This window comes from Bombina bombina, chromosome 1, assembly GCF_027579735.1.
Source record: "Bombina bombina isolate aBomBom1 chromosome 1, aBomBom1.pri, whole genome shotgun sequence".
NCBI lineage: Eukaryota > Metazoa > Chordata > Amphibia > Anura > Bombinatoridae > Bombina > Bombina bombina.
Genome location: NC_069499.1, coordinates 443708660 through 443727899, shown reverse-complemented (window position 1 = coordinate 443727899; position 19240 = coordinate 443708660). Strand labels below are relative to the sequence as shown.

The following is a 19240-nucleotide window of genomic DNA, read 5'->3' as shown; positions in this document are numbered from 1 at the left end:
TTTCTGTTTAAAATGAAAGGCATGGTTCAAGTAGAAATGTGATTTTTAGAGATATTACAATTTGCTTCCATTATCAAATGTACTTTGTTCCCTTTGTATCCTTTGTTTCAAACCATTCATTGCAGGCTTAGGAGCAGCAACATACTACAGGGAGCTAGCTGTCCATTGGTGGGTATACACATATGCCTCTTGTCATTGGCTCACCAGATGTGGTCAACTAGCTCCCAGTAGTGCATTGCTACTCTGGTGCATTGTATTATTGTTCTAATGTTATATACAACCAATAATTCATTTTACACTTCTTTGCTCCTTTAATAGTGACACTGAGTGATTCTTTTAAAAATGTGTTTTTATTAAAATATGTTAACTGTACTACTTTTTCATTTAAACATTTGCAGACTTTTGAATGTGAGACCTGCTAATTGGTTGTGTTGCAATGATGAACAAGACATATAAGGATCTAACAATTTATAATTCACTACAGACTACATATTCCGGAATGAGGAGAGATTCTCAAAAAGCTTACTAAGATTTTCCAAACATGTTTCGTTGGAGAGGCGCATACTTCCTGGCATCTAGGTTGTACAGCACAAGACCTGCAACTACCGACTCATTGTTGGACCAGTTGAAAATCTGTATTAGTGAAGACCAAGTCTTTCAGTTAGTTGGAAAGAACAAGGCCAAACTCTCAGCCACACATGTAACATCTGCCATTGATTTGCTGTGGGAGTTTCAGAAAGAGAAACCCAAACTACTAAGAACTATTAATTATATTAAAGGTCACCAGGAGTTTATTGCTCTTCGTATCTTAGCAGAAAATAAGATCAGTCTGATTGATGATGAAGCCTTGGTAGAACTGCTGTACAACGTTATGAGGTAAATGCCTAATACATTTGTACTTATATCCTGAGATTAATATTTACCTGCAGTAAATAATTCATAAGACACACCTGAGTAAGGAGGGTGGCTCGGAAACGCCTTGTGGTTACTGTTTGGCAAGACAGATAACTGTTGGGAGACACAATCTCTTATGGTGTTTAGTGCAAGTATAAATATTTATTGTATTTGAATGTTTTATATTTAATTTGAAGTGTTTAACTATTCATGCAATGTCTCTAATTCATAAACTGCAGTAAATAATATCTTTGCCACATTTGTTCAAGGTTAAACGTGGAAGCCCATGATTCTCTTATGCAGGAATTAGTCGTGGAAGGGTGGAGAAGACTGCATGGGTAGGTGTGGCATATGTGAATCTTCCTCTGTATGTGTGTGTGTGTGTGTATGTGCTGCCATCTAGTGCCCTTGCAAATGTATAACATTGTTGCAAAGTTGTTGCCATATAGTGCTGCAGACACGTGCACACTCCTGTGCTTGCATCTCTGCTTTTCAACAAAGGATAACAAGAGAATGAGGAAAGTTGTTTAAAATTGTTTGCTCTATCTGAATCTTGAAAGAACATTTTTGGGTTTAATGTCCCTTTAAGTTCTGATTAACATGGTTTTAAATTTGAAAATTAGCTTTAATTTCTCCACAACATATTATCTATGTAAGGTTTATGAAATTATAACCATTTTTTAGACAATATTCCCGACAACAGACTTATTAAATTTGTATCCCATTGCGGGAAAGCTGAGATTAAAATGGATATATTACACCCAAGGGGGAATCTCATTATAGTAAGATTATTTTTTATTTTATTTTTTTAAAGGGAAACTGAACCCAATTTTTTTCTTTTGTAATTCAGAAAGAGCATGCAATTTTAAGCAACTTTCTAATTTACTCCTATTATCAATTTTTCTTTGTTCTCTTGCTATCATTATTTGAAAAAGAAGGCATCTAAGCTTTTTTTGGTTTCAGTACTCTGGACAGCACTTTTTTTATTGGTGGATGAATTTATCCACCAATCAGCAAGGACAACCCAGGTTGTTCACTAAAAATGGGCCGGCATCTAAACTTACATTCTTGAATTTCAAATAAAGATACCAAGAGAATGAAGAAAATTTGATAATAGGAGTAAATTAGAAAGTTGCTTAAAATTTCATGCTCAATCTGAATCATGAAAGAAAAATTTTGGGTACAGTGTCCCTTTAAGCCAGATAGCAGTTAATTTTAAATGCTCATATCTGTTGTGTTTCCGTACATTACATCTGTCAGTGTCCATTTAACCAGTCAAGTTATATAGATAACCATTTGTGTTTTATGTCCTGTTTATTTACAGTTTGATTCAGTTATTTGATGTATTATTGTACAGGTTTAATTCGACTGCACTATCAAAATTTGCAGTGTGTCTTGTGGAACTGCACATGCAAACTAGTCCACTTACAGGACAAGTAGCCAGTATTGTAGACCAAATCCTGGACGATCTTCATGATGCAAGGTATTATTCATTTGTATAAAATTATTTTGTTTTAAGCCCTGTAATTTCAAAATGGTCCATACACTAGATTATGAAAATATTCAACACATTTATATACCTATAGAAACCCATGTAGTGTTGTGGTGTGTTTTTTTTTTATGTAGCCCAATGGGTTTTGGGTTAGCAGATATATTATTTGTTAAAGAGCCTGTATTTCTGGAATAAAATAAAGGTTGAGTTACCTTTTAAAGATCATAAAAACAGGTTATATCATTTTTATTATGTTATTTTAAACATATAACATGTGTTTTGCTAGCTTTTTATAAAATTAGCTAATTTATTTTTGTGATAGCTGAAACAATTTACTCTAGAGCTTATCATTTTTATATAAAATAAATAACTAAAACAATCTATCTATATTAAGAACTACGCACTGTGAATGTGACTTGGGAGGCTATGCCAGTAGAGACCCGGTCCTGGCTGGTGCAAAGATTGCACCCATTCAAATTTGGCATGTGGTAGTGCACAGTAAGGAAGTATGGCATCCAAAGAAAGGCCAGGGTCTTCCTCTTAAATGTAGTTTGTGTTGTACATTTTTCTCTGCTTTATTGTGTTCCCAGTGTTCTGTTTTACATGTTGGAGCACATTAAATTGTGTATAAATAACTCCTTTACCTTTATTTTGTCATTTAAAATGGTTGCTTGTGCCTGTTGAAATGATGCCATACAACACCGTGCACTATAACGTCATGGGATAATATTCAAATGGTGATCTTCGTAACTCAAAGAAAATGGAGAGAAACTTTCATAGTGTTAAACCATATGAGACTACCCCCTTAAGCAGAATAGGAAAACTATTCACATGATTTTGAGCTACTATAGCTTTAAGTGATGCGCACAATACAAATGGATCCAAGACTATATTGGTTGTAGGGGGGTCCAATATTTAATAACAAAAATACAAACATATTAAATACAAATATTCTTTAAAGGAATAGTTTAGTCAAAGTTAAACATGACTCAGAGCAGCAATTTAAAGCAACTTTCTAATTTGCTCCTATTATACATTTTTCTTCACACTCTTGGTATCTTTATTTGAAAAATCAAGAATGTAAGCATAGGAGCAGGCCCATTTTTGGTTCAGCACCTGTGTAAATCTGACCACCAATCGGCAAGTACAACCCAGGTGCTAAACCAAAAATGGACTGGCACCTAAGCTTTACATTCCTGCTTTTTTAAATAAAGATAGCAAGAGAACAAAGAAAAAGTCATTATAGGAGTAAATTAGAAAGTTGTTTAAAATTGCATGCTCTATCTAAATTATGAAAAAAAAAGTGGGTTTAGTATCTCTTTAAGTTGTAAATAAGTGACTTAGTGGGTTGTAATACCATGTAATAAAAAATTCTAGAGGGTAAGCTTTAAACATTGGAGGAATGTCTACGGAATTTATGAATACAACCATAATTGTGTAGCTATTCTAATGTTTTGCCTTTACTTTGTAGAATCCTCTCCAGTTTAATGGTCAGTATTTGTTCTGTTATCTCTCCACGGCTACGAGATCGGCTAGTAGAGAAAGCAGAGTGTATGATGGACGATGTCCCCCAGTACAATCACGCTCGCAGGATTGTACAGTTTCTTCGAAACATAAAATATACCTACAGGCCACTGCTGGAAAAGTGTAACAAGATCTTCCTTCAGAGCATTAATCACATGGATCTGGAAAATCTGTGCATCATTATTGGATTGTATCAATCCCTACAGTTTAACAACTGTGAATTTAGATTAATGGCAAAAACCAGATTAACCCAATCAGTAGATGATTGTGATGATGTGGCTAGTTTTACAAAAGTGTTTGCGGCACTTGGACCCATGGCAATGCAGGAAACCAGAGAAAGGTAAATGCTGGAGAATTTAAAGGGACAGTCTACTATTGCAGATTTTTTATTGTTTAAAAAGGTAGATAATCCCTCCTATTACCAATTCCTCAGCTGCGCATAACCAACATGGTTATATTAATATACTTTTTACATCTCTGATTACCTTGTATCTAAGCTTATGCAGACTGCCCCCTTATTTCAGTTCTTTTGACAGACTTGCATTTTAGCCAACCAGTGCTGACTCCTAGGTAACTTCACGGGAGTGAGCATAAGGTTATCAATGTGACACACGTTAACTAGCACTATATAGCTGTGAAAAACTGTCAAAATGCCCTGAGATAATAGACGGCCTTCAAGGGCTTACAAATTAGCATATGAGTCTACTTAGGTTTAGCTTTCAACAAAGAATGCCAAGAAAACAAAGCAAATTTGCTGATAAAAGTAATTTGAAAAGTTGTTGCATGCCCTGAACAGTAGCTGACCTACTCAAAAGAGTTAACCCTTCAAAGTTAACTCCGTAGTTGGCTACAGTAATAATATATATGCTGCTTTGTATAATGATTTTGAGGATAGATAAACAGATAGCCCTGCACTAATAAAAAGCTCCCCTGTATTAGGATTGTAAAAAGTCTGCACACGCCTATGTATAGACTGGCTGCTATGCCCCCCCCCCCCCCTCAGCATTTGGGCCCTGGTGCCACCGCATTTGCTGCACCAATAGTAGTTCTGCCCGCTATATGAATCATGAGTTTAATTTTGACTAGACTGTCCCTTTTAAATGTTCTTTCAATGATGGCTGCTTTGTGAATATTACTGATTATTAACAGGAAATACAAATATAATATTTATATGTTCATATTTGTGGTAATGACTACCTAAACCTGTGAGATGTATTAAAGAAATACATAGGTTATACATTGTCTATATCAGTGATTTTTAACCTTTTTTTTGCCGTGGCACACTTTTTTACATTAAAAAATCCTGTGGCACACCACCATCCCAAAATTTAAAAAAAATCACACATTGTAGCCTAATACAGCATATATATATATATATACACATACACACACACACACATACTGTATGTATTGTGCTGTTATGCCATGCCTCCTACAAACTACCCCTGCACTGGGAGTAAAAAACAAGCAAAGTTTAAAAAATATGTCACACTGTTGTCAGTCTGCCGTGGCACACCTGAGGATCTCTCACGGCACACTAGTGTGCCATGGCACACTGGTTGAAAAACACTGGTCTATATGTTATTGGTATCTGGCTTCTGTTATAAAATCAATTATCTTCCCTCAAACCAGAATACAAAACACAAATGAGACCTTTTTTTTTTTTTCTTGATGATTTTTTTTTTTTTTTTGTAATTAAACCCCCCCCCAAAAAAAAAACAAATAGTATTTTTAAAGGGAAGATGGTACTTCTTGAAAAAATAAATGGATTAAAAGCTTAAAGAGACATCAATTTTCTTCTTTCATGATTCAGATAGAGCATAGAATTTCAAACAACGTTTCAAATAACTTCAATTATTTAATTTGCTTTATTCTCTTGGTAGGTATTGTGAAGGATAAGACTCTCTAGCGCTCAAAGCTAATACCCCAATAGGAAAGATTCAAAATATAATGAGCAATTTGAAATATCAAAATTTATTCAGATATGTGACAATGAAATATATATATATCTTTAAAACATTATTTGAAGTCGGCTGGCCAACCTTGTAAAATTTATGTTATAAAAAACAATAATAAAAAAGCAGTCATAAAATGAATTCAGTTGTTTAACTTCATAAAATATTGAACAAAAAGCTTTACTATGAAATTGGAGCTAATGGCGTTTTAGTACAAGAATAGTTCATCAAGGTTTTGTTTGAAATTAATTGCGGCTATTTTGTACTTATTTGCAGCTATTTTATACTTAATGTGTCAAATGATTTCAATATTAATATAATCACTATGATTGTAACAGCTTATTAAATACAATTGTTACGGCTTATTCAATGTAAACACATTCTTGCTTGAAGTGCAGAAAATGATATATATATATGCAATTCCTGTGAAAAGAAAATATATATGCTTTGTATGTAGAATAGTCAATAAAGTGTCTCAATATCGATGTTTACTTTTTCGTAATGAAACGTTCATCTGTTTCTGCGGAGACCCAGCACTTTTGTTTAAGTTGCCACAGTTTGTAAAGTGTTGCAAGTGCACTTGTGGATATTTTCTAACCTTATTTACTTGAGTCTTCAGACGGTTTGTGTTTCCGTCCCCTTAGAGCCGATCTCCGGTCCTGGAGCTTTCTAACAGCGGTGAGCCCAGATCGCGCTGCTGCTTCAGCGGCTATTTCAAAATCACGCGCCTTACTTTTAGGCTTCCCGTGGTTGGTCCTTGGTGCACGTCTGTTCTGCTCTGCCCGCTGGTGATGATTTTTTGCGCTCTGCCGGTCAATCTTAATCGACTTGGTTTGAAACTGCTTCTGTGTTCTCTAGCAAACACGTTTCTTGATGTTAAGGATGTATGGAACATATCTTTAGTTATATTAATCCACTCTCCTGTGGACTTTCGATAGTAAGTAGTAGGTAGTAGTAAGAGGATTAGCAACGCGTTTCAGCTGAGTGCCTCAGCCTTTATCAAGCAAGTATTATTCTCTTGGTATCCTTTTGTTGAAAAAATACCTAGGTAGGCTCAGAAGCTTGGAGCTAGTTGTTGATTGGTGGCTGCACATATGTGCCTCTTGTCATTGGCTTACAGGTGTGTTCAGCTAGCTCCCAGTAGTGCTTCTTCAATAAAGGATATTAAGAAAAAGAAGCAAAATGTATAACAAAAGTAAATTGGAAAGTTGTTTAAAATTGTATGCTGTGTCTGAATCGTGAAAGAGAAAAAAAATTGGGCTTTGTCCCATTTTAAATTCATCTTAACCCCTTAACGACCAGCGTCGTACCCTGTACGACGCTGGTTATTATGCCCTTAAGGACCAGTGATGTACCCTGTACGTCACTGCAGTCCTTGGCTTTTCTCTGCCGCAATCTCGATCAAAATAGCGAGATTGCGCTATTTCTTCATGCCTCACGAGTGGGGCACTGCAGAAATAGATTTGCAGAGATACCGATGCAGACAGACAGTGATGGTGCCGTTCGTTGGTGGGAGGGTAAGGAGGGAGGCGGGTGGGCAGCCCATCGCTGTAGGGGGCGGGAGGAGGGCGTAAGCGGGTGGGACCACTACGCCACGCTACAGGCGTTCAAGAAAAAAAAAGTGCCGGTGATAAGTCACAGTGAGGAGGGAAAAAAAGTGTATCCTCTGTGGGATTCCTTGGGGGAAGTGATCTGTGAGGGAGGGAGGTTATTGAGGGGGGGCAGCTAAACTACAGAAAAAAATGGTTACTTCAATTTTTAAAAACATTTTTGCCTTATTTGCAGCAAATTGGGTACTGGCAGACAGCTGCCAGTACCCAAGATGACAGCAAATAGGTAGAGGGGGGAGGGTTAGAGAGCTATTTGAGGGGGGATCAGGGAGGTTGGGGGCTAAGGGGGGGATCCAACACTTTAGTATATATATATATATATATATATATATATATATATATATATATATATATATATATATATTCCTTTTTTTTTTTTTTATTACTGGCAGACTTTCTGCCAGTACTTAAGATGGCGGTGACAATTATGTGGTGGGGGAGGAAAGTGGAGGTTAGGTAGGGATCATGGGGTGGGATGTGTCGGTTGGGAGGCTGATTTCTACACTAAAGCTAAAATTAACCCTACAAGCTACCTAATTAACCCCTTCACTGCTGGGCATAATACAAGTGTGATGCGCAATGGCATTTAGCTGCATTCTAATTACCAAAAAGCAACGCCAAAGCCATATGTCTGCTATTTCTGAACAAAGGGGATCCCAGAGAAGCATTTACTACCATTTGTGCCATTATTGCACAAGCTATTTGTAAATAATTTCAGTGAGAAACCTAAAATTGTGAAAAAGTGAACACATTTTTATTTGATCGCATTTAGCGGTGAAATGGTGGCGTGAAATATAACAAAATGGGCCTAGATCAATACTTGGGTTGTCTACTAAAACAAATATATAGTATATAAATATATAGTATATAAATATATACTATATATTTATATACTATATATTTGTTTTAGTATATACTATATACTATATATTTATATAATATATAGTATATAAATATATAAAAACAAAAAAGGCTCTGGTCTTTTGGGGAAGTTTTTGTCTGAAATGCCCGACCCTTAAGGGGTTAAAGAGACATGAAACATATTTTTTTTTCTATGATTCAGATAGAGAATACAATTTAAAAAAAAGTTTGCAATGTACTTCTATTATCAGACTTGCGTTGTTCTTATGTTATTCTTTGTTGAAGATATAACTAGATAGGTACGTCTTGAGCACTACAGGACAGGAAATAGTGTCGCCGTCTAGTGCTCTTTCTATTGTATAACATTGTTGCAAAACTGCTGCCATGTAGTGTTGCAGACACGTGCACACTCGTTAAATTATAAACAAAGATTGTGCTAAAAAAAGCTCTCTCAGGAATAAATAATCAATAATATACAATACATTTTAATATACAATAAAAAAGCAAAGTTTAAATATCACAATTTATTACAAACTCAATTTAAAATGTCAGTACATAAATATATAAACCACCGGTGGTTTTGATTATACCATAAAACTCAAAAACTCTAAAGTGTATAAGATACAATTAAAAATGTAAGAAATACAATTTAAAACAGTTGGTAAAAGAAATAGTAACTTAAAGGGACACTGAACCCAAATTTTTTATTTTGTAATTCAGAAAGAGCATGCAATTTTAAACAACTTTCTAATTTACTCCTATTATCAATTTTTCTTCGTTCTCTTGCTATCATTATTTGAAAAAGAAGGCATCTAAGCTTTTTTTTGGTTTTAGTACTCTGGACAGCACTTTTTTATTGGTGGATGAATTTATCCACCAATCAGCAAGGACAACCCAGGTTGTTCACCAAAAATGGGCCGGCATCTAAACTTACATTCTTGCATTTCAAATAAAGATACCAAGAGAATGAAGAAAATTTGATAATAGGAGTAAATTAGAAAGTTGCTTAAAATTTCATGCTCAATCTGAATAACGAAATACAATTTTTGGGTTGTGTGTCCCTTTAAAATAGCAAATTGGTGCAAGCAGTGTCTTATAATATCGTTTGACTGCCCCACAGATTCTAGTCTCCTCAAGTTTATAGCATTCCAATTAAAAGTTTAAGTGCAATAGTAATCCTCAATGTTTTATCAAATGCTCCCAGTGAATAAATGTGAAACCGGAATATGAAAAACTGCTAATTTTAGCTGTTTTTGTCTAACCTTTTCCTCGGATCGTGTCCAGTGTTCTCACTAGCAAGATTATGCTCTGTGTAAATTCCATTTGTGACATAATACGTTCATGTGGGTTGCGATATCCAATCAGAAAGGAAGATTGCCGGTTTTTCGTTTGTATCAACAAACAGTATGATGTATCCAATGCATGGGATTTATTAAGAAGTTTTCCCATTTAAATCCTTGCAGGTGTAAAGGGACTTTAGTTTTCACTGGTAATTGATCTTTGGTTCTTTATATTCCAGATACTATTAGTATCTCAGTAGTGTTGAAGTTAATGTTAGCTCATAGCAGCTTGTAACAGTTGGTAACTGCAGTGGGTTACTGCAAACTGTCTGGCTGACATGAGTCTGTGTGCAATTAGTTCCTCCTTTTATACCCTAAATCTTAAAGGGGCAGTCATTTCTTATTCATTAAAGGGGCAGTCTTAGTATTTTTTCCTCATTTAACAGTCCGCATATATTTTGAGCATTTATACCTCTAATTATATATGTAGGTTTTAAATACACATAGTAATTTCAAACTGTGTAATATAATTTAAACTAAACTTAAGCGATGAGATGCATTTTAAACAACAAAAACTTGTTAATTAACAGATATTTAAAAGATACAGTATTTTTATTAGAAACAAAGTACATTAAAAACATTTTAAACACTTGAACTCTATATAGATAGCTTCCCATTATCTATTCTATTGTAATATTAATCCTAGTACGTTTATACATAGATATAATGTGGATAAATTATAGAAAGGGGTTCAAGTCTAATTCAGCGTTTAAACCCTGTGGTCCTAAATTTTTAAAATTAAATATTGATTCTGCTTCAGTCCTTAATAATACATTAAGGTTTCCTCCCCACCAGTTAGCCTGCACCTTTCTAATATCCCAATATTTTTATCCTTTAGGGTTTTGATTATAGTGTTCTTTAAAATGTCTGGACAGTAAGTGTCCCTCAAAATTGTGTTCTATATTCAACAGGTGTTCCCAAATTCTATCTCTCAGTGGGCGTGAGGTTTTTCCGACACTGACATTGAATTAGATATACTATGTTTTTGTCTGTGCATCTAATTAGTTAACTATTTAAAAACTCCTTATTTGTAACTGTGGAGAACACACTTTTAGCTTCATTACTGTAGCTATGTGATTTACAACTAATGTAAGGAATAGAAACTTCTAATTTATTTTGTCTTAAGTCTAAATCGTGGCTTTTTTTGGTTTTTTTAATTGAATGTGCTAGGTGCTAAAATGTTCTTTAAATTTCTGGCTTTTCTGAAAACCATTTTTGGTTTGTCAGTTAAAATGTCCCCTATATAAGGATCCCTCTGTAGTAGATACCAGTGTTTATATATTCCTTAGTTCTCTATGTTGGATGTTATAATCTGTTACAAAGGGTATTTCAATGAGTTAGTTTCTAATAGGGTCCTTCTTTCTTTGTTTCTAGCCTCTATTTTTGCTCTATGACCTTATGGTCATATCCTCTTTTTTTTCTTGAATTTATTCTCCAGCAATTCTGCTTGTTTCTCAAACTCATTTGTAGTACTGCAGTTTTTTCTTACTTACTTGGGGGGGGGGGGGGGTATTCTCTATCCATTTTTTTTTTTGTAATGACAGCTTTTGTTGTGGATATAGTTGTGGGAATCTACTTGTTTAAAATGTGTTTTAGTTATAATTGCATTGTTTATTATTTCTACATCTATATCTAGGAAGTTCATTTTTGATTTCCTAGATATAGCACATTCAATAAAAAAACTGAAAAAAAGCCACGATTTAAATTTAAATAAATTAGGTTTTTTTTCTCCTTGCATTAGTTGTAAATCACGTAGCTACAGCAATGAAGCTAAAAGTGTGTTCTCCACAGTTACAAAATAAGGAGTTTATAAATAGAGACCTAATTAGATGCACGGACAAAAACATAGTATATCTAATTCAATGTCAGTGTCGGAAACAGAATTTGGGTGAAACCTCACGCCCACTGAGAGATAGAATTCGGGAACACCTGCTGAATATAGAACACAATTTTGAGGGACATTTTAAAGAACACTATAATCAAGACCCTAAAGGATTAAAATATTGGGGCATTAGAAAGCGGGGAGGAAACCTTAATGTATTATTAAGGACTGAAGCAGAACCAATTTTTAATTTTAAAAATTTAGAACCACAGGGTTTAAACTCTGAATAAGACTTGAACCCCTTTCTATAATTTATCCACATTTATATCTATGTATAAACATACTAGAATTGATATTATGATAGATAATGGAAAGCTAATAGAGTTAAAGTGTTTAAAATGTTTTAATGTACTCTGTTTCTAATAAAATTCCTGTTTATTTTAAATAGCTGTTAATTAACAAGTTTTTGTTGTTTAAAATGCATCTCATAGCTTAATTTTAAATTATATTACATTATTTGAAATTACTATGAGTATTTAAAACCTACATATATAATTTAAAAGGTATAAATGCTCAAAATATATGCTGACTGTTTAATAAGGAAAAAATACTAAGACTGCCCCTTTAAGATTTAGGGTATAAAAGGAGGAACTAATTTCACATAGACTCATCTTGAAAAAAGCATGCCTGCTGAAACGCGTTGAGTGGTCTGTGTCAGCCAGACTGTTTGCAGTAACCCCCTGCAGTTACCAACTGTTACAAGCTGCTATGAGCTAACATTAACTTCAACACTACTGAGATACTAATAGTATCTGGAATATAAAGAACCAAAGATCAATTACCAGTGAAAACTAAAGTCCCTTTATACCTGCAAGGTTTTAAATGGGAAAACTTCTTAATAAATCACAGGTATTGGATACATCAAACTGTTTGTTGATACAAACAAAAAACTGCCAATCTTTCTTTCTTATTGGATATCGTAACTCACATGACTGTATTACATCACAAACGGAACTCACGTGAAGCATAATCTAGCTAGTGAGAATGCTGGACACGATCTGAGGAAAAGGTTAGAGAAAAACTGCTAAAATTAGCCGTTTTTCATATTCCGGTTTCACATTTATTCACTGGGAGCATTTGATAAAACTTTGAGGATTACTATTGCAAACTTGTAATTAGAGCACTTAAACTTGAGGAGGAATACCACTAGAATCTGTGGGGCAGACAAACAATATTATAAGACAGTGTTTCAACCGTGGTCCTCAAGTACCCCCAACAGGCCTGGTTTTCATTATGGCTGAACCAGTGCACAGGTTAAGTAATCAGCTGATCAGTAACCAATCTGCTCTCATCCATCAGCTGATTATTTCACCTGTGCTCTAGTTCAGCTGTAATTAAAACCAGGACTGTTGAGGGTACTTGAGGACCGCGGTTGGGAAACACTGTTATAAGACACTGTTTGCACTAATTTGCTATTTTAAGTTACTATTTCTTTTATCAACTTTTTAAAATTGTATTTCTTACATTTTTTAACAGTATCTTATACACTTTAGAGTTTTTGAGTTTTATGGTATAATCGTAACCACCGGTTTATTTATTTATTTATATATATATTATGTATTGACATTTTAAATTGAGTTTGTAATAAATTGTGATATTTTAACTTTGCTTTTTTATTGTATATTATTGATTATTTATTCCGGAGAGCGCTTTTTTTAGAGCAATCTTTGTAACTATTTCCTAAGTAGTGAGATATAGGGATATTTCTCACCAAAGTTTTGCATCTCATAAGGGTACACATTTTGTTGTTGCACACTCGTTAACTTACCTTACTGCTTTTCAAGCAAGTTAACAAAGAAAATTTGATAATGGAAGTAAATTGGAAAGCTGTTTAAAATTGTATGTTCTATCTGAATCATGAAATAAACATTTAGGGTTTTATGTCCCTTTTAATTTGTTTACAAATTTGAAAGATAAGCGATGCTGCACAACTGGTTGATCAGCCAGTAGCACTAAAGATATTGTATAAATACCTTGCGCCCTTCACAATTCAAATGTCCAGTCCTTCTCATTCATTAACAAATGATTTTGCACTGCACAAATAAGATATAATTGGCTATTAGAGAAAGCTACAGGGCTTAGCACATCGAAGATGAACTGCACATTATGAAGAAAAAATAAATTAGCTTAATTTCATTTGTACACATATCTAATATTGTCACTGAATATTATGATGGCAGATAAAAAAAATAAAGCCAATGTGGTAGATTTCCTTACATATGTTTAATATGTCTAACCTAATACTGTAGATAATTTATTAATATTATGGTTTATTTAGAAGCTTACAATGCAGATAATTGTCATCTTTGGAATCACCCAGTTTGTTCTAAAAAATGTTTCAAAATAAGATATTTTCCAAAAGTTTTTAAGAAATGTAAAGGAACATTACAGTATTTTTATATTTGCATTTAATTCATCAATAGTTGATAAAGTAAACTTGAAATTTTCTGTCTAAAAATAAATGTTCAATAAGCATATACAACTGTACATTCCTTTAGAAAAGAAGTTTTTGTTTTTTTTGCTTGTCTTAGAGCGGTATGGTTAAAGAAAGCCAGCATCTTTCTGACTTGTATTGTATACAGTTTGAGGGTCTTTTAAAGGGACATTATACACTAGATTTTTTTAAACTTTTTTTACTGGATTTTTAGATCAGTATCTGTGCATATTATTCTTTATAGTAGTTTCTATTATATGCATTTATATGAAAATTGGTGTATACTGTCCCTTTTAATTATAAAAAAAAAAAACTATTCATTTTATTTGGGATTTGATTCTCAGTTTAATTTTCCAATACAACATGCTTTATTTAGGGGTTTGAAATGGTGTTGCCTACTACTGCCAACTTTCTTTGGAAGTTAGGATATTTCATTGTTAAATTTACTTTTTATTTTTACAGATTCGAAATACTATCATTTTTTTTTTAATTTAATACATTAAAGTGAAGTAATATTTGACATTTAACAGCCTACTGTTAACTTTCTTCTTTTTCTCTAGGCTTGAAGACAGGATACTGACCTTTGCTGATGAAATGAATCCTCACCAAGTTCTTGCTGTTCTTGGAACTATGGAGGAAATGGAATGCAGAAATAATCACCTCCATCAGAAGTAACTTCCGCTCCTCTCTATTTTCTTATTCTTCTTTAACCTGTTTTCTTGTTCTAGTATATATTGTAATCCTGTAAACCTAGACATCCATTATCGGATTTACACCAGGGCTTGACAAATGTGGTTCAAAATTTAGGGGCCAACCCAAAAAGTTAGATACAGAAATGATTGGGTGGTTTCATGTTTATAAATATAAACTTTTTTATATTTTTGTGTGTTTCTGTATAAGTTATGGGGAAAAAAACTATCTTGCCCAGAACTCACACAGGGGCAATGACACATATTTTACAGAAAAGGGGTTAATCTTGGAGCTCAGTGACACACACAATCAAGAGCATTGCTTTCAAGGCATCACTCATACATAACCTATGGCTGGGACTAGACAAGTATGAGGGATGCAGTGCATGCAGCTGTGTAATGATGTGCACCTTGTAGATCCTAGATACAATGACATCATTTTATATTCTGAATGTTAACCCTGCAATCCTGGCTTGTAAAACAATGCTACCCTCACTTGTGGGTATTACCAACTATCACCTCATAGAGCCAGTCCTCACTCTTGTTGTCACAGATTGCACTTGGCCAGATTACCAGCAGCTCTGGTTCCAGTCGCACTCACTCTATTCCATCAGTAGTGAAGAACTACAGTACCTGGCCATGTGGACGATCAGAATGACACAGTGTTTAGAAGAAATATTGTGGTAGCAGAAATATTTCCAAGTATTTCCTTTATAAAGTGTTAATTTATTCTGCAGCTGATCTTAGATACGTTTGGTAAACTGCATATTACTTTCTGATTAACCCCTTAATGACCAATGACAGAATTTTTCCGTCATGGAACCATTGAGAAAACTGAAGCTGTGTTCTTAAGGGATTAAACCAAACTTAAATGGTCCTGAAACCAAATGTTTTCTTTTATGATTTAGAAAGAGCGTGCAATTTTAAACAACTTTCCAGTTACTTCTATTATCTAATTTGCTTCATTCTCTTGATAACCTTTGTATTGGATTGTTGTTTAGTATTGTATTCTCTATCTGAATCACAAAATAATTTTTTTTTGATTGATGTCACTTTAAAAAAAAAAAGAAGGTGGATAAGGGACATGACATACTATCTGGTGTATACAGCATATTAATGGGAGTAGTTCTCCATGAAATTTGGGCATATGAGATTACAGACTAAAGGATTTAATGGTGGAATAGTTCAAAGGGGAAAGACCAGAAAAAGCTGCAGGCTGCAGATATAACTAAAATATGATTTAAAGGGACAGTCAAGTCCAAAAAAAACTTTCATGATTTAAATTGGGAATGTAATTTTAAAGTGAATGTCAATTTTTATGCTAAAGTGCCCGGTTTTTAAAAATTTGATTAAAAACAGGGGCACTTTAATTCATCAAAATTTACATTTCACTCCTGTTGTGAAAAAAAACTTGCCTTTTAATCTTCACAGCAGCTCCAGCTTCCTCCGGTTGTTGCAAGCCATTTCTGATGGATAGGTCATCCTCCAATCACGGCTTCCCCCCGGTGTCTGATTCAACGCTGTGATTGGAGGAAGCCGGATTCCTCATTTTAGACCCAGGAAGAGGCTTTGCGATGGGCCGAGGAAGCTGGAGCTGCTGTGAAGATTAAAAGGTAAGTTTTTTTTCTCAACAGGAGGGAAATGTAAATTTTAATGAATTAATGTGACATTCACTTTAAACAATTTTCCAATTTATTTTTTTTCACTAATTTTGCTTTGTTCTCTTCATACTCTTAGTTGAAAGCTAATTCTAGGAGGTTCATATGCTAATTTCTTAGACCTTTAAGACTCTAATCTGATTGCACTTTGACCACTAGAGGGCATTAGTTCATGTGTTTCATATAAATAACATTGAGCTCATGCACGTGAAGTTACCCTGGAGTGAGCACTGATTGGCTAAAAGGCAAGTCTGTCAAAAAAACTGAAATAAGGGGGCAGTTTGCAGAGGCTAATCACAGAGGTAAAAAGTGTATTTCTATAACAGTGTTAGTTATGCAAAACTGGGGAATGGGTAATAAAGGGATTATCTATCTTTTTAAACAACAACAATTCTGGTGTTGACTGTTCCTTTAAGGAACTATTTAAGTTTATGGTGAATTCTTAAATGGATAGAAAGGTTAAAATTTAAATGTGCAGGTACTCATTTCAATGTTGAATAGAAACATGTTTCCAATATACTTCCATTAGCAAAAAAGCTTCTAGTAAAAGTTATTGCAGGGAGTGACTGTGCACCAATATTCAAACTCCAAACCTTTTTAGAGAGTCAGCAGTGACGTGTATGACACAAATGAAGTATTTACTGATGCAATACACACAGCTGCCAGCATGGTGTCTGAATCCTGATCCTCTAATCACGCATAGTATATTGGTACCATTTACTAGAAGACTTTTTTTCCCCCCCTAATAGAAGTATATTACAAAAATGCTTTTATTCAAAATTCATTTATATTTCAAGTATGACCTTTCTCATCCATTAAGTGGACATATCACAAGAGAAGCCCTATCAATATAAGTTAGAAAGTAAAACGTTATTGTTTTTAATATATTACTATACTATAACTTTATTGTTTGTTTTCCCTTTTACAGAATTTCTTCACTTTTACAAAAATACTTAGATTTCTACAGACCCATAGATCTGGCTAAAATAGCACAATCTTTGGTGATGCTTCGCTGCCAAACTCCAGAATTGTTTTCACATCTACAGAAACTTGTAATAAGGTAGACACTTTCTTCTTGCTTTACTCATCGGCAAAAAAACTTCTCTTCATTTGAGTAGTGTAAATATTTATGAAATACTAAGTGCCAATGTGATTTTTAACTATAAATGTGATTTATAATCTAATATTGCATTATCCTTAGCATGAGTAATTTTACAAGGGACCAGTCCCGCTATTAATGACTGACCTACCATGCAAAAAGCATCATCATTTTGGTGCCCTTGGTTTAGGTAAAACTAAAATCAGAGTATGAAGAATATCATGCTGTAAAAGAGGAATAGCAAAGGACCTTCATGTGCTACCTTTTTAAGAAATGAAAGGGACATAGAAGCCAAACTGTATCTTCAATAATGCAGAGTATGTACGATTTTAAAAAGAAATTAAAAAAAAAAAATACACTTGTTGTAGAACTGGCTGGAAGAAAAAATCTTTCTTTTTGATATTCTTTGTTGAATTTTTTTCTATGAGAGCATATCTAGATAGGCTCTGTAGCGTGCCTGTGTCTTAAGCACTATATGCATAACCTTGTAACAAATATTGCTACAAAGACAGCTACCATATACTGCTCAAGACACAGGCACGCTCCTGAGCGTATCTAGTTATGCTCTCATGAAAAGGGGCTAAGTTTCAATAAAGGATACCAAGAAAAAGTGGTCCGTTTCATAAGTAAATTGTGGAGTTTTTTTATTTTGACTTTTATGTATTTTTATTTACTTCATGCGCTGTAACGGAAGAAACTGATTTATCACTAAAGGAAAAAAAAAATCTTGTTTTCTAATGTAAAACTATACTTGGTACTTCTGTGTGGTTTATGTTATTTATGTCTAACTTCTATTTGGGATCCTAAAATTGTATAGAATACAAACATTTTGAGTGTCTTTAGATTATCTAAAAGTTAAGCTTTTTTTATTTTGTTTTTCTGCAGTCACTTAAAAAAAAGCATCATACCAAGTGATGTGGCTATGTTGACAAGGATCTTCTCTGTATTGCCTTCTCCTCGAGTAGATGAGTCAATCATCTCTAAGATAGATGCAGTTTTGCCCCAGTGCAATCTAAGTGACCTCAGTGCAATCGCTCTTGCCATAGTCAAATGGGTACGGACAGACCAGATTTCTCACTACAACACATCTGGAGCTTATGGGAAACTCTTGCAAAAACTAAACGGCTTCGGGCTTGAAAGAGTTAAACAAATAGACAACATTGACCTGCTCTTAGATGAACTTAAATACATGACTGGAGACTGGCTGGAAGAAGTGCTTCTTAAAGAGACCGTAGCAACATGTCAGCGACTAATAGACCAAGTCACGTGTAAAAACATTCCTGAGTTTGCATTGTTTATAACTCGAACCAACTACCTCAGCCCCCAGATTTTAGACAGAATTGCTTCAGTTGCATCCGAGAACATTACAAAGGTACGTTTCTATGCAGGTTTAGGAAACGGTTACAGCAAAGATTAAGAAGTACTATATAATGTAACGCATCAATACACCATGAAAACAAACGTGGACAGAAGTAAATTAATAGGATTTAAACCTTTTTACGCACCTCTTTGATTTATATTGGTAGAGAAAGATGGGCCCAGGAAGGGAGAGTAGTAAAGACTTTCAAATTAGAAAATAATAATAAAAAAAATTGTATGGAAAAACTTGAGCAAAAAGTGTTTTCTAATGTGTTGGGATATCAAAGCTGAGGGTTTTAAATGCAGAATATCTGATGGGATTTTATAGTTCAAAGTTCTTAAAAAAATAAATAAATAGAAAACTCTTTGTGTATCCACAGTGGGTGGTACTGGGTAATTTTATTCTCTTTTAAAATTCATATTATGTTTAATTCATTTTAATG

At 34.1% G+C, this 19240-nt stretch overlaps 1 protein-coding gene across 3 annotated transcripts in view; it reads left to right on the top strand.

The window, feature by feature from the left end:
- Nucleotides 1–19240, top strand: part of FASTKD1 (FAST kinase domains 1) — a 69550-nt gene that overhangs the window by 1187 nt on the left and 49123 nt on the right. For all 3 annotated transcript variants that reach the window (XM_053698406.1, XM_053698404.1, XM_053698405.1), the window contains exons 2-8: nucleotides 399–876; nucleotides 1164–1232; nucleotides 2252–2377; nucleotides 3858–4250; nucleotides 14553–14663; nucleotides 17268–17399; nucleotides 18324–18810. In XM_053698406.1, the coding sequence (XP_053554381.1) occupies nucleotides 542–876; nucleotides 1164–1232; nucleotides 2252–2377; nucleotides 3858–4250; nucleotides 14553–14663; nucleotides 17268–17399; nucleotides 18324–18810 (1653 nt within the window). In that variant the 5' untranslated portion in view covers nucleotides 399–541. The remainder of the gene's footprint in view (nucleotides 1–398; nucleotides 877–1163; nucleotides 1233–2251; nucleotides 2378–3857; nucleotides 4251–14552; nucleotides 14664–17267; nucleotides 17400–18323; nucleotides 18811–19240) is intronic.